Source organism: Geotrypetes seraphini, chromosome 5 (assembly GCF_902459505.1).
Source record: "Geotrypetes seraphini chromosome 5, aGeoSer1.1, whole genome shotgun sequence".
NCBI classification, from domain to species: Eukaryota; Metazoa; Chordata; class Amphibia; order Gymnophiona; family Dermophiidae; genus Geotrypetes; species Geotrypetes seraphini.
The window spans coordinates 105199021-105226102 of NC_047088.1; the positions used below are offsets into that span (position 1 = coordinate 105199021).

General features: G+C 42.6%; 2 protein-coding genes across 8 annotated transcripts in view; one reads left to right on the top strand and one right to left on the bottom strand.

Annotated features, from left to right (window-relative positions):
* Window positions 1-19387, bottom strand: part of RNF25 (ring finger protein 25) — a 92925-nt gene extending 73538 nt beyond the window's left edge. The window contains exons 1-2 of one of the 2 annotated variants that reach the window (XM_033944788.1): window positions 19244-19387; window positions 4439-4513 (exon numbers count right to left, since the gene is read on the bottom strand). In XM_033944788.1, the coding sequence (XP_033800679.1) occupies window positions 4439-4513; window positions 19244-19269 (101 nt within the window). In that variant the 5' untranslated portion in view covers window positions 19270-19387. Of the gene's footprint in view, window positions 1-4438; window positions 4514-8847; window positions 8916-19243 lie in introns of those variants that run through there. The other variant, XM_033944787.1, reaches the window with a different exon arrangement.
* STK36 (serine/threonine kinase 36) overlaps window positions 19302-27082 on the top strand; it is a 393543-nt gene continuing 385762 nt past the window's right edge. For 3 of the 6 annotated variants that reach the window (XM_033944780.1, XM_033944785.1, XM_033944784.1), the window contains exons 1-3: window positions 19546-19674; window positions 20155-20270; window positions 20488-20628. In XM_033944780.1, coding sequence (XP_033800671.1) covers window positions 20187-20270; window positions 20488-20628 — 225 coding nt within the window. In that variant the 5' untranslated portion in view covers window positions 19546-19674; window positions 20155-20186. Of the gene's footprint in view, window positions 19435-19545; window positions 19675-19719; window positions 19768-19842; window positions 20015-20154; window positions 20271-20487; window positions 20629-27082 lie in introns of those variants that run through there. The other 3 variants (XM_033944781.1, XM_033944782.1, XM_033944783.1) reach the window with 3 other exon arrangements.

Below are 27082 nucleotides of genomic sequence, written 5' to 3' on the forward strand. Positions count from 1 at the left end.
TTTACTCAGAAATAAAAGGAAACAGAATATGAAGAAAAAATTCAAAAAGAAAGCCGCGTGAGCAGGAAGGCAGCGAAAAATTCAATGAAAGCGACTTCTTAGCTCCGCGGAAACTAAGAAACTGAGGGACCACGCGCCTACGTCGGGCGGGAAGGCACTCGCGCATGGCAGCCAAGAACTTTCCAAGTTCTTAAAGTGGTCCGTACCGGGACTCCGTTGGCAATGTCACCCCATCAGTGAGAATATGATTCCTGCTTGTCCTGGGATAAGCAGCCATACCTTTTTCTGTTCCTGGAAAAACGATAGAGCAGGTTGGAATGTCTGAAATCATTAGTGGATTGTACAGTAAATGAGAAAGACTTCTCTTAACATTCAGAAATGTGAGAAGAGTGTTGTGAACTACAATCCCCTTTATGAAAACATGGTAAGTAGAGTAGTTGATTGAGGTGAAAGGATACCATTTTAGGAAGGTAAGAAGGAACTGTTTGTACCGTTAGCCTGCTTCAGAGAAACTTAGGAAAGGATCTCTACAAGACAGCACTTGAAGCTCTGATATTCTTCTAGCAGAAGATAATGCTACTAAAAATGCAGTTTTAAAGTTACATCCTTTATAGTGGCTTTAGAGAGAGGTTCAAATGGTGACTTCTGAAGAGCTGAAAGTAGGGTCAGACATATCCAAAACAATCTTAGGTTGAGATTCCAATCTGGACAAACTCTCTTGAGAGGAAGATGCAAATGATTAACTCCTTAAGAAATTACACAATATCAGGAGGAATTGCTAAAGAAGTATAATGAATATGACCTCCAAAGCAAGCTAAAGGTGCTACTTCTTGAACTTAATTCTCTTAAAGTGCCAAGCACTTTTTAAAATCCCCTTGGAGGAAAGTTAGTATCTGAGCTAAGATAGCTGTAGTAGGAGAAACGTCTCAGTCCTTAGACCAGGCTTCAAATGCTCTCCAAACTCTAGCATAAGCTGTAGAACAGGGGTGCCCACACTTTTTTGACTCGCGAGCTACTTTTAAAATGACCAAATCAAAATGATCTACCAACAATAAAATTTTAAAAAAACACAACGCACACTGTACGCATAGAATTGTTAATTATCATTCCTATTCCAGTGTTTTTTCAAAGAGGTCAAAGCAGATGACTCTATGCACTATCACCTCAGTAACAACCATACAAAAATAGACAAATACCCACCTCCTCCCTTTTTACTAAACCACAATAGCATTTTTTAGCGCAGGGAGCTGCGCTGAATGCCCAGCGCTGCTCTCGACGCTCATAGGCTCCCTGTGCTAAAAACCACTATTGTGGTTTAGTAAAAGGGGACCATTTTATAAAATATAGACAGCAGATATTAATTCAGACACATTTTGATCACTAAATTTAAAATAAAATCATTTTTCCTACCTTGTCTGGTGATTTCATGAGTCTCTGGTTGCACTTTCTTCTTCTGACTGTGCATCCAATCTTTCTTTCAGCCTGTATGGTTCCTCTCCTCCAAACCTCATTCCCTGCCCCAACTTTTTCTTCCTCTCTCCCTGCCCTTTCTTTCTTTCTCTCTTCATGCCCCCTTTCTTTTTTTCTGTTTCTCTTCTTTCCTTCTGTTTCCCTGCCTGCCCCCTTTCTTTCTTTCTCTCTGCCCTTCCCCAAGCCACTGCCACTTGCCACTACCATCGGGGAACAGGATCCAAACGCCACCAATGGATAACAGGCCCCAAAGCCGACGCCGCTCCATGCTCTCTCTGCTTCGGGCCGATCAATCTTCCTCTCCCCGATGTCAATTCTGCCGTCGGAGAGGAAATTCCACCCAGCCAGGCAGCGATTGGCTGGCCCGAACTTCCTCTCCGACGGCAGAATTGGCCAATCAGACCTTAGACTTAGTGGGGATGGGCGGACCCACTATGCCTAAGGCCTGATTGGTCCAGGCTTCTAGAGCCTGGGCCAATCAGGCCTTAGGATTCGGCAGGATGGGCCGGGAAGGGGCGGACCCGCCTCATTTCGACGAAGCGTGCCTGCCGGCTGGACGTGCAAGACCCATCTGGCCGTAAGAACAGATTTAGTGGAGTGGAGGTTTGGGGGTAGTTAGCGCCGGGGGGGTGTGTGTCTTCAAGCAGGAGGGATTGGGCACCCTCCTGCCAGCGATCGATATTGTCGGGGGGGGAGATCGGTAATGTCGGGGGGGGGGGGGCGGTCGGTAGTGTCGGGGGGGGGGGGCGGTAGTGTCAGGGGGGGTGCGTCTTCGGGCAGGAGGGATTGGGCACCCTCTGCCAGCGATCGGACAGGCCGCGGCCCGCTATACTTATAGCGGCAGAGAGATCCCTTGCCGCAATAAGTATAGCAGCCGCGTCTACTTACAATGTAGACCAGCATTTTGCTGGCCTACATTTTAAGCTTCTCCTCTACTAGGGAGACGCGTAGGGCCGCCTAGGTTCGCCTAAGGCCCTTAGACGAGCTTAGGTATCTTGTGGATCTCCCTAGGCTCCCAGAGGTGCCTTCAGGCCTGCCTGGGGAGCATTTTTTTTTTTTTAAACATGCATCCCGATTGGCTGATTAGACAGCTGTAGGACGCCTACAGCTGCCTAAAATCGGGATAGCACTTTGGAGAATCAGGGCCTTAGAGTCTAATAAGTTGCACATTTACAAGGATAAAAAGATAGTATCAACAGTGAGGAGAAGATAGCAGCATCAAGAAAGATTGAAAGATTGCAATGGAGGCACCAGTTTTATGAAGATTTTGTAGGAGTAGTAAGGAGAGAAATCAAGAAAACGAACAAAACTATAGCTGCCACAGGAGGGGCTTTGGAAACAAATAGCAGCAGTGACTAGCAGGGCTTGGAGGCAGAGATAAGTAAGAGAGAACAAATGAAGGTGTATGGATACAGCAGTAGTACTGAAAAACAAATACAAATACATACAACAGAGCACTGGGACCAGATACTGCAATTCTGTAACATCATGATAAAACAAAAGCAATGGCTACAGGTGACCAGAAATGCAGGAATTTGCCATCCCACAATGAGTGGTAGAGGACTCTTGACTTCTCACAGAATGATACATGCATTTTGTCACCTTTGCAGAGAGGAATGAAGGTAAAATCAGGTTATCTGGATAGTACAGAAGTAAGAAAAATAGGCAGATTAGGTAGGTTTGTCTGACATCATATTTCACATTATGATACCTAGATGAATGATGGATAAAATAATCTATGTAGAGTGTCTTACACAATGTCTTATACCACATCTCCTTACTTGTTTTCAAAACAAAACAAGAAAGCACACCGGTATTCATCAGCAGACTATTGATCCTTCACACAACATCACGACCACTGTGATCTTACCAGCAAAATCTCCTTTCAATTCCATCATTTTGCCATATATTCTATGACACAACACGAAAGACAACTTTTTCTGTTACAGCCCAGACATTATAGAATGCGCTTCCAAGCCATATCAGGAATGAAACATCTTTATCAATATATAAAACAACAAATCTAGACCTTTCTGTTTAAGGATGCCTTTGCTTCCTAAGAAGTTTCCTTCCCCCAGTGCAGTACATTATTTTTACCCCCCTCCCCAATGTGTGAGCCCTTTTTTTTATTTGAATATTGAATTTTTCCCTCCCCCCCTTTTTTGTCTCTAATTAATATGTTCTCATGATTATACATTTCGGTCTGATGTAATGTTTTTATTTTTACTCCCTCTACTTTTAACTTTGTTTTCACCTATTGTAAACTGCCTAGACATAATGATAGGCGGGATACCAAATACAGTGGTGCCTCACACAACGAACTTAATCCGTTCCAGGAGCAAGTTTGTTATGTGAAACGTTCGTTGTGTGAAACGCGTTTTCCCATAAGAATACATGTAAAACAAAATAATTCGTTCTGCAGCCCTGTTTTCCCATAAGAATACATGTAAAACAAAATAATTCGTTCTGCAGCCCTACATTTCCCTCCCTCCACCTCACCTTATATGCAGAGTTTGCCAGCTTTCTTTTTCACCCAGCCGCACGCTTTCAAAAAGCTGTGCACGCGCAGCTGCTGAAGTTGATCAATGTTCTCCTCTCCTGCAACTTCCGGTTTCCGGTTGCGTCAGAGGAGAAGATTGAACAACAGAGCATGCGCGCATGTGCTGCTCTTTGAAAGTGTGTGGCTGGCCGAAAAAGAAAGCCGGAAAACTTGGCATCTAAGGTAAGGTGGAGGGAGATGATGGAACACTGCATTCAGACAGGAGGGTGCTGCTGTTCCCGGCTCACATTAGGAAGCGGCGAGAGTAGTTCCGCCCCCCCCCCCCGGGCCCCTCGGGCGACTTCGTTGTGTGAAACGAAGTTCGTTATAGGGAGCAAGACAAAAAGTTCGTTATGCGCAGCGTTCGCTGTACGAGGCGTCCGTTATGCGAGGCACCACTGTATATAATAAACTTGAAACTTGTTTTACCTGCTGCTTCCCCTGGAGACATGAAGTTCATCTAGGTATATAGACTCTAAAACTTCTACCTCCATAGGAAGTGACCTGATGGAAAAAGAGACAAAATAAATCATTCTTGTTTAGGTGTTAGGCAGGCTATAAATGTATTTATTTATGCAGCTAACTGTGGTTCAAATAACTGTGGACTGTGGTTCAAATAGCAGGGTATGGCAGACCTCTTTAAGACTGGAGAGTATGTAGGAAGCAATTTGTTGGTATGTGCAAACAAAGAAAATATAGACATTTTTATATATAAGAAGGTATGTAGCAAGCAGATGGTCAAGAAACTGAATGAACAATGAGGGTGAAAAAGAAAAAATATACAAGAACTTGCTAGGCCATTAATTGAGCTCAGGTAATAAAAGTTGAATTAAATATAAAATATTGTAATAACTGAAATCTACAGAGACAGAAATACAGTAAAACCTTGGATGGCAAGTAACTTGGTATGAAAGTTTTGAATGACAAGCAAAACATTTTATTAAATTTTAACTTGATATATAAGTAAAGTCTTGCAATAAAAGTACATACAGTATACACACATCACATCATCACAACTGAGCCAATGGTTCTTCTCTCTCTCTGACACTGCAGGAGGGTAGTGATTGTTCTAAACAAGCAAGGTCTTGCAATACAAGTACATACAGTATTTTGTATTAAAGATTTTGGGTTGTGGAGTGTCCATTATTTCTTATGGGGAAATTTGCTTTGATATATGAGTGTTTTAGATTACAAGCATGTTTTCGGAATGAATTATGCTCGCAAACCAAGGTTTTACTGTATAAAACTTTGTCTTTCTTGCTCCAATGACTCGGAATGTATTCAAGGTGTTGTTGTTGTTAGGTGCCAATGATGAGTCCTAGAAACTTGATGAATTGTGGAACTACGAAGAAATCGGTTTTGTGCTAGTCTGGACAGGTCCTCCAGCGTCATCCCCATGGTTGTTTTCAACGTGTCCAGCCATCCAATTGCAGGTCACTCTCTTCACCTGGTTCCTTTGATCTTCCCAAACATGATGTACTTCTCTAGTGATCTCTCTCTCCTGATGGTATGACCAAAATAAGACAGTCGTAACTTCATCTTTTGGGCTTTAAGTGACATCGCTGATTTGATCTTTTCTAGAATCAATTTGTTAGTTCTTCTGGTGGTCCATGGCACGCGTAAAATCTTTCTCCAGCACCAAAGCTCAAATGAGTCAATCTTCTTTGTCTTGCCTCCCTAATGTTCAGCTTTTGCATCCATAATTGACCACTGAGAAAATGAGTATGTGTACAAATCTGGTCTTCTTTTGGAGTGTTTTTCCTTGCCTTTGTAGAGAACCTTCATTGAAGAGTAACCAAGTGCTATACTGCAGAGTATTTCCTCCCTGCTAGTTAGCACAGTTACTTACCGTAACAGGTGTTATCCAGGGACAGCAGGCAGATATTCTTGACTGATGGGTGACGGCATCATCACTCTCATGTTGTGAACCTTGTTCAAGCTCAAGAGGGAACAGGCCACCATGATTCTCATCGCTCCACGATGGCCCAGGCAACATTGGTTCTCCCTTCTACTTCAACTCAGTTCCAGGGAGCCTATTCTTCTTCCATTGTTTCCTTCTCTGCTTACACAGCATCAGGAAACCCTTCTGCATCCCAACCTCCAGTCTCTGCACCTGACAGCTTGGTATCTCTCGGGCTGACTTCGAATGATACTCTTTTGTCTCAGCCCATTCGTTCTATTCTGGATGCCTCCAGGAAACCTGCCACTCTGCAATGTTACCATCAGAAGTGGACAAGATTTTCTTCTTGGTGTCTTCTTCATCATCTTAATCCTACGTCCCTTGCAGTGGAGACCTTGTTGGATTACCTTCTTTCTTTGTCTGACTCTGGTCTCAAGTCTACTTCCATCAGAGTCCACCTCAGTGCTATTGCTGCTTTTCATGAGCCAGTTCATGGAAAACTCCTTTCAGCTCATCCTTTGGTTTCCAGATTCATGCGGGGTCTTTTCAATGTGAATCACCTCTTAAAGCTCCCCCTGTAGTCTGGGATCTTAATGTGGTTCTCTCCGCCTTAATGAAGCCTCCGTTTGAACCTTTGGCTACAGCTCCTTTCAAGTTTCTCACTTGGAAAGTGGTCTTCCTTATTGCTCTAACCTCTGCCAGGAGGGTCAGTGAGCTACATGCACTAGTTGCGGATCCACCCTTTACAGTCTTTCATTATGACAAGGTGGTTCTGTGTACACATCCAAAGTTTCTCCCTAAGGTTGTCTCTGAATTCCATCTCAACCAATCCATTGTTCTGCCTGTCTTCTTTCCGAAACTTCACTCTCATTCTGGAGAACAGGCTCTGCATACTTTGGACTGTAAGCGGGCTTTAGCTTACTATTTAGAACGTACTAAGCCCCACAGATCATCTCCCCAACTCTTTCTGTCCTTTGATCTGAATAAATTGAGACGTCCTGTTTCTAAACGTACGTTGTCTAATTGGCTTGCAGCGTGCATTTCATTCTGTTATGTTCAATCCGGACTGACACTGGAAGGTTCTGTCACGGCCCATAGAGTTCGAGCTATGGCAGCATCTGTGGCTTTCCTCCGTTCCACTCCTATTGAGGAAATCTGCAAAGCTGCTACTTGGTCCTCAGTTCATACTTTTACATCTCACTATTGTCTGGATGCATTCTCCAGACGGGATGGACACTTCAGCCAATCTGTTTTGCAAAATTTGTTTTCCTAATGGCCAACCTTCCCTCCATCCCTCTTTTTGTTAGCTTGGAGGTCACCCATCAGTCAAGAATATGCTGCCTGCTTGTCCTGGGATAAAGCACAGTTACTTACCGTAACAGGTGTTATCCAGGGACAGCAGGCAAATATTCTTGCGTCCCACCCACCTCCCTGGGTTGGCTTCTTAGCTGGCTTATCCGAACTGGGGACCGCGCGCCTCTGTCGGGCGGGAAGGCACTCGCGCGTGCGCGGTGCGGCCTACTAGAACTTTCCAAGTTCTTAGAGTGCAATCACTCTAAAATTGTCCGTACCGGGGCTCCGTCGGTGCCGTCACCCATCAGTCAAGAATATGCTGCCTGCTTGTCCTGGGATAAGCTTCTTTGTTTACAAAAGAGCCCAGGATATAGAATAGAAGTTGCAAAGAATTTCAATCGCCTTAAAGCTCAAAATCTTCTTTACTATCACTTACTGACAACCTCTTTCTCTGGTCTTCCCACTGGAGAATCCAGAAAGAAGCTTGGCAGGGGATAAAAGAACTTGATCTTGTACCCCTTCCTGAATGACCTTATTTTTTAGCTTTCCTTTTGTTAATGGCGTTCCTTTCTTTTGCTTTTAAATTTGTAAACCACTCTGCTGTTACTGCGAAGGGCGGTCTATAAGTACTAATAAACAAACCAGTACTCAGCGGTTTGACGTAATCTCCACCTACGCCGCCCAATAAGACATCAACTTCCCCCCTACCCTTGGAGGTATGGCTCCTGTTTTGACATATAACTGCTTCTTGGAGGCCGTTTTGGGGCAGGATCCTGATGCCTGGAAACACTTGACTCCTCCAAATCTCAGGTATTGGGGAAAGCTCCTGGAGCCACGAAAATAGCTTGCCCTGACCCCTAGGGGTTCTTGGCCTGCTGTCTGGCAAAAACTTTGGCTTATGATCTTGCACTGGCCATAAGATCATCCAGATCCTTACCAAAGAGCAGCTAACCCTTGAAAGGCAATTTGTTCAGAGTAGCTCTAGAGGAAGACCCCCCCCCCCCCCAAATACACTGTTTTGTCCATAGCATTCTGCGGGCGGAAATGGCATATGAAGAGACCTTGCTCAGCACTCTGAATACATCATACAGAGCATCTGCCACGTAATCCACTCCTGACATAAGGAACTGCTATTCAAGAAATCCTTGAAGACAAACTAACACCTTAAGACTCATCCCAATTCTCTGAAGCAACCCACTCTACTCTTCAATTCCTCTGGAAATGGCCAGATAACTCCTTTTGTAATCCGCCTTGAACCGCAAGGTAATGGAATAGAAATCACTAATGTAATGTATCAACTCCTGAAGTATGGCGTAACTTTGAGTGGCAAGGATATGTGACATATGACACCATTGCCACCAGGGAATCCATCTTTGGCAGCAGGAATAGCTGCTGAAAATCAGTGTCCATTGGGTAAAGTTTAGTCATGGCCTTAAGCCAACCCACAGGGGCCCCTTCGGGACCTCCCAATGATTTGTTAGCATCTTAGTAATGTCTGCATGAGAGGGAAAGCATGTGGCCTGAGTTTTAGTGCTGCTCATAAGTGAGCACTGAGCAGTAGAGGTGTGAGGAGACAATCTCTAATTCATGAAAAGACTCCATAATTAACTCTTAACAGTGCTGTAGGCTTAAATAACTTGCTTACAGTTGGGTCCTCTCCGATGTCCAGGGCTGCCACCTGATTGTGATCTGAACCATACATGCGTGATACCGAATGTAGAGAGAAGAGAGACTGACTTTGCCCAAAGAAGCTAATAACACAAGAAAAAGGGCAAGGCTGATGTTCTAATCCAACCAAAGCAAACTTTATTTAAATGACATCAAATATAGACCCAACAAGGATCCAAGTTTTGGCAGAAAAACTACCACTTTCAAGGGACAAAACAACTAGAGTAAAAAAAGTGATGAAAAAACATAAGACTATGAACCATAAAATAAGAACCTTATGAATAATAAAACTTAAAATAATAAAAAAAACCAATGTTACTATAATGAAAACATAAGGCTATAAGCCATAAAAGTATGTATGTTTATTAAAAATTTTATATACTGCATAATAACCAAAAAGGATCCAAGCGGTTTACAATATATATTACAAAACAATTTAGAAAAGAACTCCATTCAAGAATAGAAAAGGAAAGAAAGAACCTTTTTCCCCAAATACATATAATTCTATAACAATCAAATATCAATAATAAAATTAACTAATTATTACATATGAATACTAAAACTGTGGAACATTGTTAATATACATATACACTTAACATAAAATTATCAAAATAGTAAAACAAAAAAAAATCAATAAAATATAAAAATAATAATAATAAATATAATGAATTATGGAGTAATAGAGAGAAAAAAAATAAGAGCACCCAACATTTAAATAATGATCAGATAAACATATGTACATAGAAAGATATAAAATATTAAAACTTACTGAAAGGGAAACATGGCGAGTCATGAAATAATGAATAAGGAACATACCTGATAGAGTTGTAATATTACAACTCTATCAGGTATGTTCCTTATTCATTACTGGGTGCTCTTATAGCTCCTGTGAAGTAAATGCAGGCAGGTTGACAGTTACCACTAGGCCTTTCACCTGCAGACTGAAGTCTGTGTGATCTTAATGCAGGCAGAGCTGAATAAACGCTCCGAGCACCAGAAACCCCGAAAAAGGGACAAAAATATACCGAATAAAATAATAAAGTGTGGAGAGCATAACAACACACTCTTGCAGACAAATGTGCAGAAGGAAAAACTGTAGAGAGAGCTAATGATCCCAGTGAAGTAGAGCAGAGGCACAGACAAATATCTGGAGTGGATTCCTTCTGCAGATGGCACACGGCCATGGGAATGCTACCCGTCTGTCTTCTAGAATCTCACCTATTGCACTGGAAACACACTTAAGAGCACAGACAGAAGGAAGCGTAACCAGAGACTGGGACGGATGATTAGAAAAATAAAATCACTATAAAACAAAGGTAGGGAAAATGATTTTATTGATTGAAATGTGTCAGTTTTGAGAATTTATATCTGCTGTCTATATTTTGCACTAGATTTGTCTTTCTGTAGCAGGTACTGTATATTTAAAGTCCTTGCCTTGAAGACTTCTGAAAAAAACAGAATATAAATGATAATCAAAATTTTCTCTGCTACAGTATGCTTTGTGTAGTTTAATTTTGTGGTTATCATTATGTATTGTTAATAAAATTATATTGTGTGTGTATAAGAAAAATGAATGGAAGAAACTGAATTACAGTTAGTACTATTATTATGGGAGTGGGGTCTGAGGCAGAGCTTGGTCAGGGGTACTCGACTTAAAGTTGAGAAACATGGCTTTAGCCTTTAGGGTGGTAGTACAGAGTTTGATATTGGGACTAAATCATTGCAATGTAATATAATTAGTTTTTATTTTAAATTGTTGACAATTCAAAATACTGCAGCAATATTTTCCATTCACAGAGATGAGAGGATTTCCTCTTTGTTTATACATTGGCTGTCAGTAGAGTCCCATATTCGTTTTAAGTTATGTAATGATTTTTAATATTTTGTATGGAAAAGCTCCTCTACATGTTAGTTCTAATTGGCTTTCCTAGTATGGGTAGAGCAGAAGTATCCAGAATTATTTGTATTACTGTAATATTTAAGCCCAAGAACTATTTGTTTTATAACAGTTTTCTCCTCTAGTTTTATGTTTTTAGCAGCTCAAATTTGGAATACTTTTACCAGCTCATATTAGACCAGTTATTTTTTATTTTGGAAACTTTTGAAGGCATTTCTTCTTAGTAAATTTTTTCAACGTTGATATATTTGAAAAAAAATCTGCACAGTTGATAATTCTTTAATATGAAGCTTTATTGTAATTATTCTGGGACTACCTGGATCTCTCAATTCTGTGATCCACATAGAACTTGTTGGTTATTGTAGAAAACAAGCATCTTTTGTACTGTATTGTAATAAATCCACGCAAAAATCAGTGCTATAGTTAAGGGGCAATGCAAAAGAAAAATTTCCTTTGTTTAAAAAAAAAAGAAAATTGAGGGCAGTGCCATCCCACAGTACATCAACAATAATAATTATGAATATAAGTAAGATTTCTAAGCCAAACAAGAAGATGCACTGTAGAGCCTGGCCAGAAACACAGAAGCAGATTGTCCACAACAGGGTTGTGCAACGTAGGTCCTTGAGGGTCACAATCCAGTCGTCTTTTTAGGATTTCCCCATAAAATTTGCAAGAGATCTATTTGCATTCACTGCTTCCACTGTATGCAAATAGATCTCATGCATAATCATTTAGGAAATCCTGAAAACCCGACCATGGACACCCCTGGTCCACAACATACCTACTAAGCCTCTCTGAGCACTACATTTCCAGAGTCAGCATGCCAAATTTACAAAAAATCCTGTTGCAAACCACTTAGTTCATCGCAAAAAGCAGGTAGACCAGAATTGCGGCTCCCAAGCATCCTAGGCGAAGGAAATGTAAGCCAGGGTTTTATAAGACTACATTTCCAGTGCCAGGGTGCTTGCTGAATTGCAGTTAGCATCACCTAGTGACACCAAAGCCCGGCACCACCCCTAAACATGCCCATTTCCAAGTTTCGACGAAGCTAGGCGCCATGGACCTAGGTGCTGGTACTAGAGGCCACATAGCGTTGCTTAATTTTTAAAATTAGGATTTAGCTTTTAATGGCGTGACCAATTATATTAATTATACTAGTGACCAATTATTGCACGATTTTGAACCAATTAAAACCCTTAAGTTAGTTGCTGGTAGATGCGATCTAAGTGCCTGCCGGTGACTAACTTTCAGCAGTGTTTTCAGAACCTGGGCCTCTAAGGAAAATGGATTCAATGTTTGTTAAAATTAACATATATGCTAACCATAATGGAATTATCTCCAAAACAGGCCACCTAATTTTAGGCCGCTGGAACACACAAATTTTTTCTTATAAGTTCCGGACTAGCAAAGAAGTACATGCGCTTAGTAACCTGGGAACAAAGAAATCCACCTCAGGCTGACTAAAAGCCACTGACACCCCCGTGTCAAAGAGTACAGCCATAACAGGACTCTCGCTACCTTGAGAGCACCTTCCAAAGAATCCCACTGCTCCGAGATCAAGATATTAATAACAGGATGCCAAGGAAAATCTGAAAACTGAGCTCTAACTCCACACATAAAGAAGGAGGAAGTAGAAGAAGCTGGCTGAGACTAAATCCAACTCATGCTAAAATTTGCCAAGGCAGAAGAGGTAATAAGCACAGAACTGAGGGATTGACCCCTGGTTATAAAGCACAATCTAGATAGCCAGCCTATGTTTCTGGGTCCCCTGACACAGGAAGAGCAGCTCCAGAAAATAAGGGATCAGCAAAATAGTTATTGGCATCCGTGTCTCCTGGAAAGTGTCTCCTAAGTACTGGACAGCGGCAGACTGGAAAAAGACGCGCTCTGTGAGGCTATGCTATGAGGAGACGAAGCTGGGGGGCAGGGGAACTGTACAGAAGCACGGCTCTTATGAAAGGCTTTCCACAAAAATTTTAAAAGTCAGGGAAGGCATCCGAACTAGGAAGCACTGAGTCACCCTGAGATGACTGTACAGTGCATTTCATGGGCTGCAGGGCATCCGCATCCTGGCATGCAGAACAGTCACTATTTCCAAGTCCCCAAAACAAAGAAGGCTGCCCCAATGGGCTAGTTGCCCTTTTTGTCACCTTAGTACGTAGAGGAGAGGTTAAGCTGGCCGCTCCTGCCTCTCTGGTCTGCGCCATATGGTGCAAGGATGCTCCTGAGGTGCAAAGTTTGAGCAATCCTGGTATGAATTTGGAGTAGAGTGGTCCAAGGACTCCATCCCAATCAGTTTTGAGGCAAAAATTGAAGAATTAGAAGTGTAGGGAACTTTTGAAAAAAAGATTAGCTAAAACTCCAAGATGGCCATCATCAAGAGTTTCACGCCTAAATTTGCTAAAAAAAAACAAACAAACCCCACATTTGCTAAACTTCAACAAATGGCAAATTTAGGGTTTTTTAGGTGGGAGAACACAGGGAAACATGCAGAAATCTTCAAAAATTTGTGTTTTTAGACACACCCTGATTCACCTCATAGGCTGTAACAGCCTTACTCACTGTGACCTGGACTGGCAATGTGCTGCAGCCTGCCTCATCTCTCTTACAGTAGCTGGATCTGAGAAGAATTACTGTTTCATGCTGGGAATACCTCCACAATGCTGATCTTCAGGCTGCCAGTCAGACACGGTGTTCCACCGCACCTCCACCCCTGCAGACCAAAGGACATGCTTCCAGAAAGGGGGAGGCAAAAAAATGCAGCCAGCAAAACACCGCTGAGCCTCCTATGGATGCCTAACAGCCTGTGCTTGAACCCCTGATAACCAGAAGATGAGGATGAAAAGCGGGGATGGCCCCAAGCTCCAAAAATACTTATGCAGGCTGGCTAACAGGTACCACCAGTGATCGTTCAGTCAGCTGCAGACCCAGTCTGCTTCTTCTCCATGCAGGCAAAGCAGAAGTCAAGGTGAAAATTCCGAGCACTGAAAACACTGAATAAAATAAGAAAAAGAGGAAGCAGAACAGAAACACTCCTTCTGGCTTGCGTACAGAAGGGAAAACCTGCAGGTGGCAGTAGAGCTCCCAGTGAAGTACAAGAAACACAGGAAAAATCCGGAATGGATTCCTTCTACATATGACTTGCGGTAATGGGGAAATAACCCATTTGTCTAGAATGAAACACCTATTGCAGTGGAAGAGGCTTTCTGGACCCAGAGCAACACTCATCTGTTTCAGAATCCTAGGCTAAATGAGCCAGGGAGTAGAGAATGACAAGGGGAAAAAATCTGTCCCCGTCACTGCCCCTCCGTCCCCTTCACCGCAGCATGTACCCTTCCCTCTCGCCACCTCACCGCCCTTCAGCGGCCCGAGAATCTCCCTCCCTCCCTCCCCCTTACTTTTGCGGCGCGTTAGTAAAGAAACTTACTGAAGCCGACGGAGACTGCCTGCCTGCCTGTGCCTGCAGTCGCGTGTGTAGTCGGAAGCTTCTCCTTTGACGCAACCGGAAGTTGCGTCAGAGGAGAAGCTTCCGCCCACACACACGCGACTGCAGGCAGGCAGGCTTTGCCGGCTTCAGTAAGTTTCTTTATTAAAGCGCCACAAAGGTAAGGGGGAGGGAGATAGATATGGCCGTAGGTAGGGAGGTGACCGCACGCCTTCCCTCCCTTAACTGCGGGGACAAGGCCATTCACCACTTCAGGGGGTGGTGAATGGCCTTGTCCCCATGCCCGCAGTGAGCACTTCCCCCCCCACCACCATTTCAGCGGGCTACCCGCGGGTAACTGTCACCATGTCATTCTCTACCAGGGAGCTTCCAATTCTAATTCAAAGGTGAGAGTAAACTAACCAATAAAATTAAGTGTAGTAGTGAACTCAGACACTTACCATAGTTAGAACACCATCTAATGTGAAAAGGTGCACTAAGCTAACATAAGCCTACACAGCCTCCTTATTCCTTTCCTCTCTTTAGGAACCAGTTTTAAAGTGATTTATTCAGCTAGGAATGCTTTAATTATGTAGCATGTTAAAAAAATATAGCTTACATTAGTATGGAAATGGGGTGTAATAATAAATGATCTTGCCTTCTATTTGTCTTGTATTATATGACCCGTTTCCCTTTCCAGAGGGCCAAGCAACACATACAGATTCTTTGTAGACCACTGGATTAGAGCATTAGTTGATATAAAAAACTGTTTCCCCCCCCCCTTCTTCTATCAACATGCATCATTTCAGAACAGAGCAGTTAAAGCCCCTCTTTTCTGTTTCTTTGCGGCTAATAAGAGACAGATTGAGGACTACTGGCTGCCTACTGCAAGCAAGATTAGGCTACCGAGAGCTGGTGCCACTGCATAAACCAATACCACAACCCTACTATTACTACTATTTATTATTTATAAAGCACTACCAGACGCACGCAGTGTTGTATAACAAACACGCAAGAGAAGGTCCCTGCTCGAAAGAACTTACAATCTAATTAAGACGGACATAGGACAAAAGCTTATACACATTACTTAGATGAGGAAATATAAAGGATTAGAGGTAGGGGAGTAAAGAGGGAAACCCGAATCAGAAAGGTTGGTTCCCTGCCAAGATAATGGTGGGGATACTTAAGAAACCACCATTGACAAAAAGAAGAGGAATGGGTAAAACACGGACCTCCAAGATCTTAACTGCACGTCCTTAAAAATCTTCATTTATTGACAGCTGAGGTTTCTGATTTCATGTCTGCAGATCCGTGTTTTAGCCCCTCATTCCACTGCTGTAACTGCTGCCGTTTCTGACCCCACGGATCTGTGCTGACAGTCTTATTAATAATAATTAATTTGAGGAAACACTTCAGCTAAGGGAGGTCTGCGTTTTACCCCAGAGCTGCAGCAGGAAACTGTATTTTTGCTTGGTTCAACCTGGTGTTGAACCCAGATTAGCAGGGCCCAAGACAGCTGCCCTAACCTCGAGGCTACTTTCGTAGCTTGTGAAATGATAAAGTTTTGCCACTTTTAGTCTCAGCATAGGTCATGGCTCTAACAGACCTCCATGATACTTTAGCTCTGATGGACCCTAATGCTTCTCCCTCCCTATACCAAGACTAAAAGTGGCACAGACCTCAGAGTATTACGTACAGTGGTACCTTGGATTATGAGCATAATCCGTTCCAGGAGCATGCTCGTAATCTAAAATGCTCATATATCAAAGCAAGTTTCCCCATAGGAAGTAAGGGAAACTTGCTTTGATATGTTCCCACCCCCCACCTTCCCCCCCCGAGGCCAGCAGCGCTGCTCCCCCCCCCCACGAGAACTGGCATTGATCCCTCCGAAGGCCCCCCCCGCGAACCAGCATCATCCACCCCACGATCCGGCACCCCCCCGCCGCCATCAGGCACCCCCCTGCCGAGACCTGAGATCCCCCAACCCACCCAAACCCTCTTCTTACTTCCAGTGTAGCCTCCGCATCGGCACCAGCATGTCCTGTGCGTTGGTGCCAGTGCTCAAGGCCCGGAACAGGAAGCAGATTTTCGGGCACCGGCACCAACGCACAGGACATGCTGGTGCCGGTGCCGATGCGGAGGCTACACTGGAAGTAAGAAGAGGGTTCGGGTGGGTTGGGGGATCTCAGGTTGCGGCGGGGGGGGGGGGGGGTTTGCCGGATTGCGGGGGGGGGGGGGGAAGGTGCGGTTCGCGGGCGCTCGTACAGCGAGGCAAGCTCGGTTTACGAGGCACCAAGTTTGCAAATATTTTGCTCGTCTTGCAAAACACTCGCAAACCGGTGCACTCGTAAACCGAGGTACCACTGTATTAAGAATTAGGATTCATCAGAGCAAAAGTGTCATGGAGGTTTGTCTGAGACTAAAAGTGGCAAAACTTTATTACTTTACAAGCTAAGATGGTAGTCTAGAGGTTAGGGCAGCTGTCTTGGGCTGATCTGGGTTCAAGAACGTCTTTCACAAACCCACTGACAGAAACACATTGTACTATATGAGTTGCCGTCCACGGACACTGAAGAATAGCCTCCCCTTATCTCAATTCTTGAAGTATAGGCGCAGAAGTTGTTAAACCATGGTTATCCAGGAAAGGTGGTGAAAAAGGAATACACCAGGGCAAGATATGTCAATAGAGATCTACTTCTAGAAGATAAGCCAAGCAGTGAGGATGACTGGAGCCCCACCTGTGTTAAGGTTTGGGGGTGGTATAGATGAGATAGTGAAGATTCTGTGGAAACACTGGCCTGTGGCTCAGTTGTACCTGACTCTGAAGGAGAAGGAATTACAGATAGCATATAGTCGCCATCAAAACTTGAAAGAAATACTCTGTCCCTTGGACATTTAAGCTGGGTCACACAACAACAGAATTGAAGGTAGTCATCAGTTTCATAGTTTATTTAAAATTTGATTACATGCCTATCATAAATTCCAGGCAAGAATACAATGCTAAAAAACAGGGAAATACAGAAATTTGAGACATATACAACTGACATATACAGGAACATATACAACTGACTACAAAGACAAAAACAGACAAGATAGATTATAAGAGGGGAGAAGGAGGAACTATCAGTTGGTGTTAGGATGCCCTGTGTATAACTTACACGTCACTGGATGGTATTCAACTATTGTGAGGAGTGCGCTTATTGCCACTACATCCCTGTCAGAAAAACAGGTGCCAATCAATTTTTAGATTAAGCCCATTGGGCTCCTCAGTTCAAAGGTAAAAAAATCCATTCTTGCTCTTTTTTCAACAGAGCTAGATTCCTATCACCCCCTCTGCTCAACAGGGCCACTTGATCTATGGCAAAGCATTTGATTGCATTTGAAGCATGGCTGACGTTATTGTAATGTTGCACTAAGGGTTCCTCAATTCTACTGCAGACCAAACTGCTTCTGTGCTCTCCAATTGTAATGTGGCGGGGCCGGGATGTTTGACCAATGTAAAGCTTGTGGCAAGGGCATATTATCACATAAACCACATATGCAGTGTTGCAAGATATATGGTGCCTCAGACCATACCTGCCCTCTCTCCGGGGATTTACAAAATTGTCTGTCACCTCTGTTATGTGTTTGCAGGTCTTACATCTGCCAGGTTACCCTTTCCCTTTGTTCATCCCATCAATGTTATCTTTTCTCGACTATATTGTAGATGCTTAAGATTAGTGTCCCTGTGACATATTAGTGTGTATGAAGAGTTGACATGAATATATTTTTTTTAAGATTTGAAATACATATTTTGTCTAATTCCTGATATTTTTCTAAATACCATGACATTTTTCCTAAAAGTTGATTCTTAAGTATGTGGATTTTTTTTTAAAGCCTACACTTTTTAAGGGAAAGTGACAGTTTCTCTTAAAATTTAATACTGTCTTGCATTCCCGCCGCTACAGTCAAATGCCAGCGGTGACATCCTGACGCTGTAAATAAATGCTGCTTTGGACGACAGCCATGTTTGCTTCACTAGTGAGCGCTAAATTGTTGTGCCGACAGTAAGTTAGCTGGTATGAGAAGCAAGTTTTTCGATATGTTTTTGCAAGAAGAGTGCTGGCAGAATGCTAACTATTTGTGTTTTCCTGAAGGTGAGGAGTCCCATGCCCTGACACAGCCTACCGGTGAAACGCCCAGCTAGCTACTGTCTGTCGGCAGAGGGGGGACACAGCACCAACAGCACAGAGTACATACAACTGAGTAGCCAGTGAAGAACTTGAGCAAAGATAAGTGATTTCCTTTGACTAAAGTTCACAGCATCTAAGAATACACTGAAATAATTAACATATGACTGTGATGATTATCAGTTTTGCTCAAGTAGGAAGTTTTTCAGCCTATGAAGTTTCCTCCCTTTCTAGTATGCTTCTTTCAGTCTTGTACTTGCAGCATATGGGGGATCTGAAGTTTTTCCTCCTTTACTGAGGTCTAATAAAACAGGAAAGGACGTTGATCAAGTATAAGATTTTCTGAATACGTTATCATTGAAGAGAGGTATTTTTTTGGTGATTTTGATAGTTTTCTCTTTGCCTGCATATAATTTTGGTAAAACGCAGACTTTCCTTAGCTGAAGTGTTTCCTCAAATTAATTATTATTAATAATAAGACTGTCAGCTTCAGAAACGGCAACAGTTACAGCGGTGGAATAAGGGGCTAAAACGTGGACCTGCAGACATGAAACCTCAGCTGTCAATAAATGAAGATTTTTAAGGACGTGTGATTGAGATCCACGAGGTCCGCGTTTTACCCCTTCCCAAAAAGAAATTAAAATAAACAAAAAGTCAGCGTGATATGTGGCAATGTGTATGAAAGAGAAGAAAAGAGAAGTTGTGATTTTTTTAATGAGTGATATCTAAATCTCACTTCCAATAACGACTCTTCAAAAGAAGAAATTTCACTGCATACAGCATAAGAACAAAGACTTTAGACATCTCCACCTTATAACCTACATTAACCCCTTTGGGGGGAGTGGTACAACTTTAGCTGTCCTATTTTCCTTCTATATCTTACCAATCTTCTTCTCCTCCAGCCGCCATTTTCACAATTCACATTCTCCACTCTGGAACAACCGAAAGGAAGCAGAACCGACACCACAGCTGACTCTGACGTCACATCCGTTCTACCACCAGTTGCTGAGGGACGCTGTTGCTAGGGTGCCAATGACGTCTGGGACTGGCTAGAAAATGCCTGTCGGAGGGAAAGTAAGTTTGAATGGTTTTCGAGAAATTAGGATTTATAAAAATGTAAAATGATGTTGAATATGGAATAGAATAGTTCATGAGAGTGAAACGAAACAATACAATTTTGTAAGTTTATCGAGTAGAAAATATTGTAATCAGGCAGCTCGGATGTTTGTCCCCAGAAAAGGGACTGAGGACTCAGTAAAGAGGGCCTGCTGGTGATAAGTGAGCAAATTTTTAAGAGAAACCAAGTCCTTATAGGTGAGAAACAAAAAAACTGAGGTGGAAATGCTGAAGGGATGATCTAGGAGATTCTAGCAAAAATACACGGAGGAGGGTCCAATAAAAGAGACTGTACTAGATTAGAGTAATTTTTGTTGAAGTTGTAGCAAAATGTATTCTCTTGTGGGACATTTACTGTTGGTTATTATTCTGTTTGGAAGAGCTGAAGATAATTGTCTCTCTTTTACTTCCTATATTTTAATCTTTTGTAGCATACTTAAACAAAAAAGAGCTATCATCAGTATTATTTTCTTTTAATCCTTTGTTGCTCTAATTAGCATTTATTTATTAACCATCTGTATAAAGAGAGTCATCCAAGGTAGTTTACAGCATTTTTATTTGCTTGCTACAGTTTATCATTACTGTTTTATTTTAAAGTGGGCTGAATTAGGACAGCAAATAAATGTCAACTAAATAGCTTTGCTGGTGACCTTTTTTTTTCTCTCTTAAATTGATGAGGTATTAATGTGAAGAACCCCTGAATTGCAGCTATGGAAAATTACCACGTGCTGGAGGTGATTGGGGAAGGATCATTTGGCCGGGTGTACAAGGGACGTCGCAAGTACAGTGGACAGGTATTCTGGGGAAGATGTTGAGAGGCATATTGGGTTGTAAGGGAAGTACAAGCGAACAAGAGCAGGAGAAATATTTGGGAAAGGAAAGAGAGAAGCTGAATTGCTGGATTTTATCAGCATTATTACTTTTGGGATGGGAGAGATATGGGCCTATATGACAGAAATTGGTAAGTATGTATATTTGGACTAAGATGCTCCACCTTCTTTTCTCTTACAGATAGTGGCTCTGAAGTTCATTCCAAAGGTGGGACGCCCTGAAAAGGAATTGAAGAATTTGCAGAGAGAGATCGAAATCATGGGGGGACTCAAACACCCCAACATTGTGCAAATGCTAGGCAGTTTTGAAACAGATAAGGAAGTGAGTGATCTGGCTTCTGCAAATAAATTTTTAATTAGCTTATCTTACACTGAGGATGCAACCAAAGCTCCAGGAGAGGAATGACTTTTACCAGTAGATATCACTTTGCAAATATAACCATGATGCTAATAAAAGGCTTAAAGCATTTCTCGGTGTTATGTTAAGACTAAGAATTAGGTTAGATGTTTTCTTAATTTGTAGAGGAATATAAAAATATGGGTCACGGTCTTTAACTGCCATCATTTTTTATGGGCTGGATATTCAAAGGGACTTGCATGTTTAGTAACATCACTAAATTTATAAGTCTTCTATCCATAAATTTTCAGTGGCACTTTCAGTATAATGCCACTGGAAATTTGCTTTGATTGCTCTGGCACTATTTGTATAGTGCCAGGGCAGAGCAAAGGAGTTTTGCTAAACTAACTGTATAGTAGCAATATTCATCTACTATTTGAACAGTATTAATCTATAAACAAATCTTTTTCAGATACTGAGAAAGCAATAAAACTAGAGAACAAAAATTAAGGTTTTGGGGTTGTAGACTTAGGAATAACTTCAGGATGCTCTCCTGGTGTAGGTGATGGAGACAAAACATTGATAGAATTAAAAAATGCACAAATGATCCCTAAATAGAAAGATGACAGCTATGAGCTCATTTGTGATAGTGTGCCATGGACAGCAACTCCTGCAGTGGGGAAGTGAGGTCCTGCTAGACATAAGAACATAAGAACATAAGCGTTGCCTCTGCCGGGTCAGACCAGGGGTCCATCGTGCCCGGCAGTCCGCTCCCGCGGCGGCCCCCCAGGTCCATGACCTGAAAGTGTTCCCTACCTAACCTAAAATATCCATACCCTATTCGCTCATGTCCTGTAAGGTAAACCTCTATCTGTACCCTGTTATTCCCTTTGCTTCCAGGAAATCATCCAGTCCCTTTTTGAACCCCAGAATTGTACTCTGTCCTATCACCTCTCCGGGAAGCGCATTCCAGGTGTCCACCACCCTCTGAGTGAAGAAGAACCTCCTTGCATTCGTTATGAATCTGTCTCCTCTCAGTTTTTCTGAATGACCTCTTGTTTTAGTTGTCCCTGCTAGTCTAAAGAATCTGTCCCTCTCCACCTTCTCTATGCCCTTCATGATTTTATAAGTTTCTATCATGTCCCCTCTCAGTCTCCGCTTCTCCAGGGTAAAGAGCCCCAGCCTGTCCAACCGTTCGGCATATGAAAGGTTCTCCATACCCTTTATCATCCTCGTTGCCCTCCTCTGGACCCTCTCGAGTATTGCCATGTCCTTCTTGAGGTATGGCGACCAGTATTGGACGCAGTATTCCAGATGTGGGCGCAGACTTCTACAATCTGTGTCCTTATATGACAAGACAAGAGCAGGTTGGGCTGGAGTGGCCTCTGATGGTAGCACCAGTAGTTAGGAAATAGGGCTAGTGCTGAACAGACTGAGCCCAGAAAATGGCAAAAATGGATCAGGTATGTGTATTTTCATCAAGGAGCAAAAGGGGCACCTAAGGAGGATAAGGCCATAGCGGAGATACTGAATGAATTCTTTGCTTCAGTCTTTACAGAAGAAGATGTAAGAGATCTACATAAACCGGAAATGTTTTTCAAGGGTGATGATGCTGAGAAACTGAAAAAAATTGCTGAACTTTGAAGATGTAATGAGCCAAGTCAACAAGTTAAAGCAGCCCTCGGAATCTTGCGTTAGCTCGGCCTCCAAGAAGACACAATGATGCCAAGGCAGCAACTGTGCTCCCACACTTTGACGGGAGACTGTTGATGTTCTGGAAGGCATGGGAGCAAATTTCCTTGGACTGCTGGGTTCTAAATCTTATTCAGGAGGATCACAAGATCATCGTCCCCCAGATTTGTTTATGGATTCTCCAGCTGGACAGCCAGAAAAGGAGACCTGGGTCTGAGCGACGATGCAAAGGCTACTAGACATTCAAGCTGTAGAACCAGTCTTTGACAAAGAATTGGGCTTTGGCAAATACTCCATATATGTCATAGTGCCTAAAAAAGGCACCGAAGATTTGAGATCAATTCTGGACCAGAAATTTGTGAATGTGGCCCGGAAAATACTGTGCTTCCACATGGAGATTGTCTGGTCAGTAATTGCAGCAGTGGTATTGGGTAAATACCTAACCTTCCTAGATATGACAGAGGCGTACCTTCTTATTCCCATCTTCCTTGCCCACAGGAGATATCTGAGGTTCCATGTTCTGCAAAGGCATTTCCAGTTTGTGGCTCTATCCTGTGGGTTAGCAACGGCTCCTTGCACCTTCACTAAGATGATGGTGGTGGTCACAGCTCACATCCACAGGATGGAAATCCAAGTGCACCCATATTTGAGAAGATTAGCTGGTCAGAGCCTTGTGAAAGGCGGAGAGAGACCAAGTGTATGTTTTTATGATTTTGTGCACTGCCTAGAAATCTGATTAGGTGGTATAAGAAATTTTAAATAAACTTGAAACTTGAGGTGATACATCAAGTTATAGATCTCTTTCAGGATCTGGGCTGGATAGTCAGTTTCAAGAAGAGTCATCTAGAACCGACCCAGTGCTTGGAGTATTTCAGAGTCTGCTTTCACACAGCGAAGTGCTGCATTTTTCTTCCCAAGCCATGAAAAGAGAAGCTCAGGAAGCAAATTGCAGATCTCCTAGCGATGTAAAGCCCCACTTTCAGGTGGGCTTGAAGTGGTTCCCTGGGCAAGAATGCATATGCGTCCCTTACAGGAGTCCCTCTTCAGGTGGTCCCTGTGGTGTCATTCCCTCTAGATGCAGCTTCCCTGATCTGCGGAGACAAGGAACAGCTTGCGCTAGTAGATTTGAGTAAACTCCTTATCGAGGGGTGTCCTTCTCCAAATCCCCTCATTGGTGATCCTAACAACTGATGCCAGCCTGTCAGACTGGGGGGCCCATTGCAGCTGGCATCTGGTACAGCGCTGATGGTCTCTCCATCAGAGAAAATGGTCCATAAATCATCTGGAATTGTGAGTCACTTGGATAGCATTAAGGTGATTGGAGAAAGATCTGGAAGGCAAGGCAGTCAGAGTGTTCTTGGACAATGCCACTTCAGTAGCATATGGGAACAGACAAGGAGGCACCAAGAGTGTTCCCTTACATCTGGAGGCTTAGATGTTGTTCATATGGACAGAAGCTTACCTACTCTCGAAGTCCATGCAGCAAGAGTGGAAAATATGCAGGCTGACTTTATCAACAGGCACACGCTAGATCCAGAATAGTCACTGTCTTGAAGAGTGTTCGATCTCATTGTGTAACGCTGGGGAAGTCCATCGATGGACTTGATGGCTTCAGCCAAAAATATGAAGGTGACTCACTTCTAGAGCCGAACCAGAAAACGCAAGTTTGGCCAAAGGAGAGGCTGCTTTATGTGTTCCACTGTGGCCCATGGTGGGCCGGGTCATTCGTAGAATCATGAGATGAGACAATGGTAAAACTAGAGGGCATAATTTGAGGTTGCAGGGAGGAAGTCTCAGGAGCAATGTTAGGAAATTCTTTTTCACAGAGAGGGTGGTAGATGTCTGGAATGCCCTCCCGAGGGAAGTGCTGGAGAGGAAAACGGTGATGAAATTTAAAAAAGCGTGGGATAAACAAAGAGGATCTCTAATTAGAAAATGAAGGATGTAAATTAAAGAGCTAAGGCCGGTACTGGCAGACTTGCATGGACTGTGTCCCATATGTGGTAATTTGGTATAGGATGGGCAGGGGAGGGCATCAGTGGGATCTCCACTAACTTGGAACATGTGGATGTTACTGGCCAGACTTTATGGTAGATATCCTGCAAACAGGATGGCTGGATAGGCTGGGGTGAGCTTGGATGGCAACTTCAGCATTTGCAACCTAGGACAATACCAGGTAGATTTTACAGTCTATAACCCAGAAATATCAATGAAGAGACAAGTTAATTTAATCATGTATTTTTAATGGATATAACTAATGGGCAGACTGGATGGACCGTTCAGGTCTTTATCTGCCGTCATTTACTATGTTACTATGTTAGGTGTCTGCCACTGCTTTGGTACGTCAACTAGAATACAGACTCCTGTGTTTATGTAACAGAATGGAAGATTATGTTTTTATCTGGATAATCTTCTTTCTGTTATTACACATAGAAGTCTTTATGGCCCGCCCTGTCAGTTTTCAATATGTTCCTTTCTGCCTCAGATAAATCTATAGTCCAGAACTGGAATTTTTCTCCTATCAGTTGGAAGTACATGTAATCATATATGACAAATAAAGCAATATGTTTTGTTGAGTTCCTGAGCTCCATATATGTTTCTGTTAGTTGCACACAGCAGGGTCGCTCCTTGGTACACCTATGTTGTTAGTTCATGCTACCTAGTGTTCTTTTTCATGAGTTACAAAGCAGAATAGAAATGTATTGTTGTTTTGGGGAAGTTCTTCATGCCCCTCCCTCTGCTTTCTTCTGTTGTAGTGGATATCAGTTGCTTTGGTATACACTGAAGAGGACACTATACTCCACTGGTGAAGGATGAGGAACTGAAAGATGTGATTGACATTCTTCTGCAACAGTTCGCAACCAGATGATATTCACCTAGAGTACAGACTTCTATGTGTACTAACAGAAAGGAAGATTATCTATGTAAGAACATAAACTTCAATTTTATAGGGGATGTTGGGATGTGAGGGGGGATGTGGGGGATATCAGGGTGATGTGAGGGGGAATGTGGGAGATGTCAGGCAGGTGTCAGGGGGAGGGATGTAGGGCTCCATGGCTCAGCTGAGCCTGGCAGGGGGAATCCCCATTAGCTGAGCTGCCAAGAACTCTCCGAAACCAGCTCAACTGATGGGGATTCCTTCTGCCGCAATCAGCTGATGGGAAGCCTACAGGTTTTTTTTTTACTCGCTCTTTGGGTGGTGGGATGTGGTCATGATCACTGGGGGGGGGGGGGGGGTAAGGGGGTGTTCATGCCTTAAATCCTCCAGTGGTTTTCTTGTCAGTTTGGGCACCTTTGTGGAACTTAGACACAACTCAAATAGGTCTAACTGCCCGTTAAGTTCCCTCTAGGAAAGTTTTGATTATGGCAGGGGTACATCCAGATTGAAACCCGCCTGATTCCTGCCCATAACACACCTTCCAACACACCCCTTTGCTCTCTGGACACACAGCAGCTTAGAAATGCTGCATGTCCAGAAAGTTGTTTTTGATCATTGGCACTTGGATGTCCCTGCTATTAGGATGTCCAAGTGCTGACTTAGGCTGGTTTTTGGACTTTTTAAACTGTTGATTATGAGCCCCTTAGGTCATCTGGAAGCATTGGATGATTGCAGGTATACGAATTTTGGGGGATGTTATTTCAAATGGTAAGCTGCTTGAATTTTCACAGTTGCAACATAAATATGGTCTTAATAAATCACAAAGTTTTAGATGGTTGCAACTGAAACAGGCTATTCAGGAGGGGTTCCCTGTATGGAAAAAATCTCAATAATCAGTATAGTCTGGAGTTTTTATGCTTTCAGGTGGACTTCTTGGGTCACCAGGCCGCACAGTGGTATAATCTGATAAACGGATTTATAAATAAAAAACCAAAAAATTGACTTAGGGACATTTGGAGCATTGAGATAAAGCATGAAATTACTGCGTCTCAATGGCCACGAATTTGGTCTTGGAGGATGAGATCTACAGTGTCCGCATCTATGAGACAAACTTGTTTTTTTCTTTTACATAGAGCATTTTGGACCCCAGTTAAATTACAAAAGTTAGATCGCTCTAAGTCTAATAGATGCTGGCATTGTAATCTGGAAGCAGGGACTTTAGATCATTTAATATTCTATTGTCCCTGTACCATGGCATTTTGGAAATCAATTTGGTCCCAAATTAATTGTTTATTAGAAAACCATGTAGCATTATCATATGATACAATAATGTTCAGTATGTAAATGAGAACAAAAAGTCAAATTTCATCAAACAATAATAAACTTTTATTGATCAGGACAGAAGTCACCATACAACATATTGCCAGTAATTGGAAAAATTACAGCAGACTTAACTATACCTTCTGGTGGAATTCGTTGTGCCACATTTACAAAATGGAAAGAACAATTGCCATACAAAGAGGGAATTATAACAATTTTAAAAATATTTGGGGACCATTGACAAATTATTGCAATGATTAGACACCATTATCCAATGAAAGTTTTTTCAAGTTTCAAGTTTTTATTAGGATTTTATATACCGCCTATCAAGGTTATCTAAGCGGTTTTACAATCAGGTACTCAAGCATTTTCTCTATCTGTCCCAGCGGGCTCACAATCTATCTAACATACCTATCTAATGTACTCTCATACATAGGGGGAAGGGAGGGTATAAAGTTATATTAAAGATTTGATCAATAGATAAGAATACAATATTTATATGACATTTTTGATTAAAATATTTGTGGGAAGGGTGGGTAGGGAGGGTAT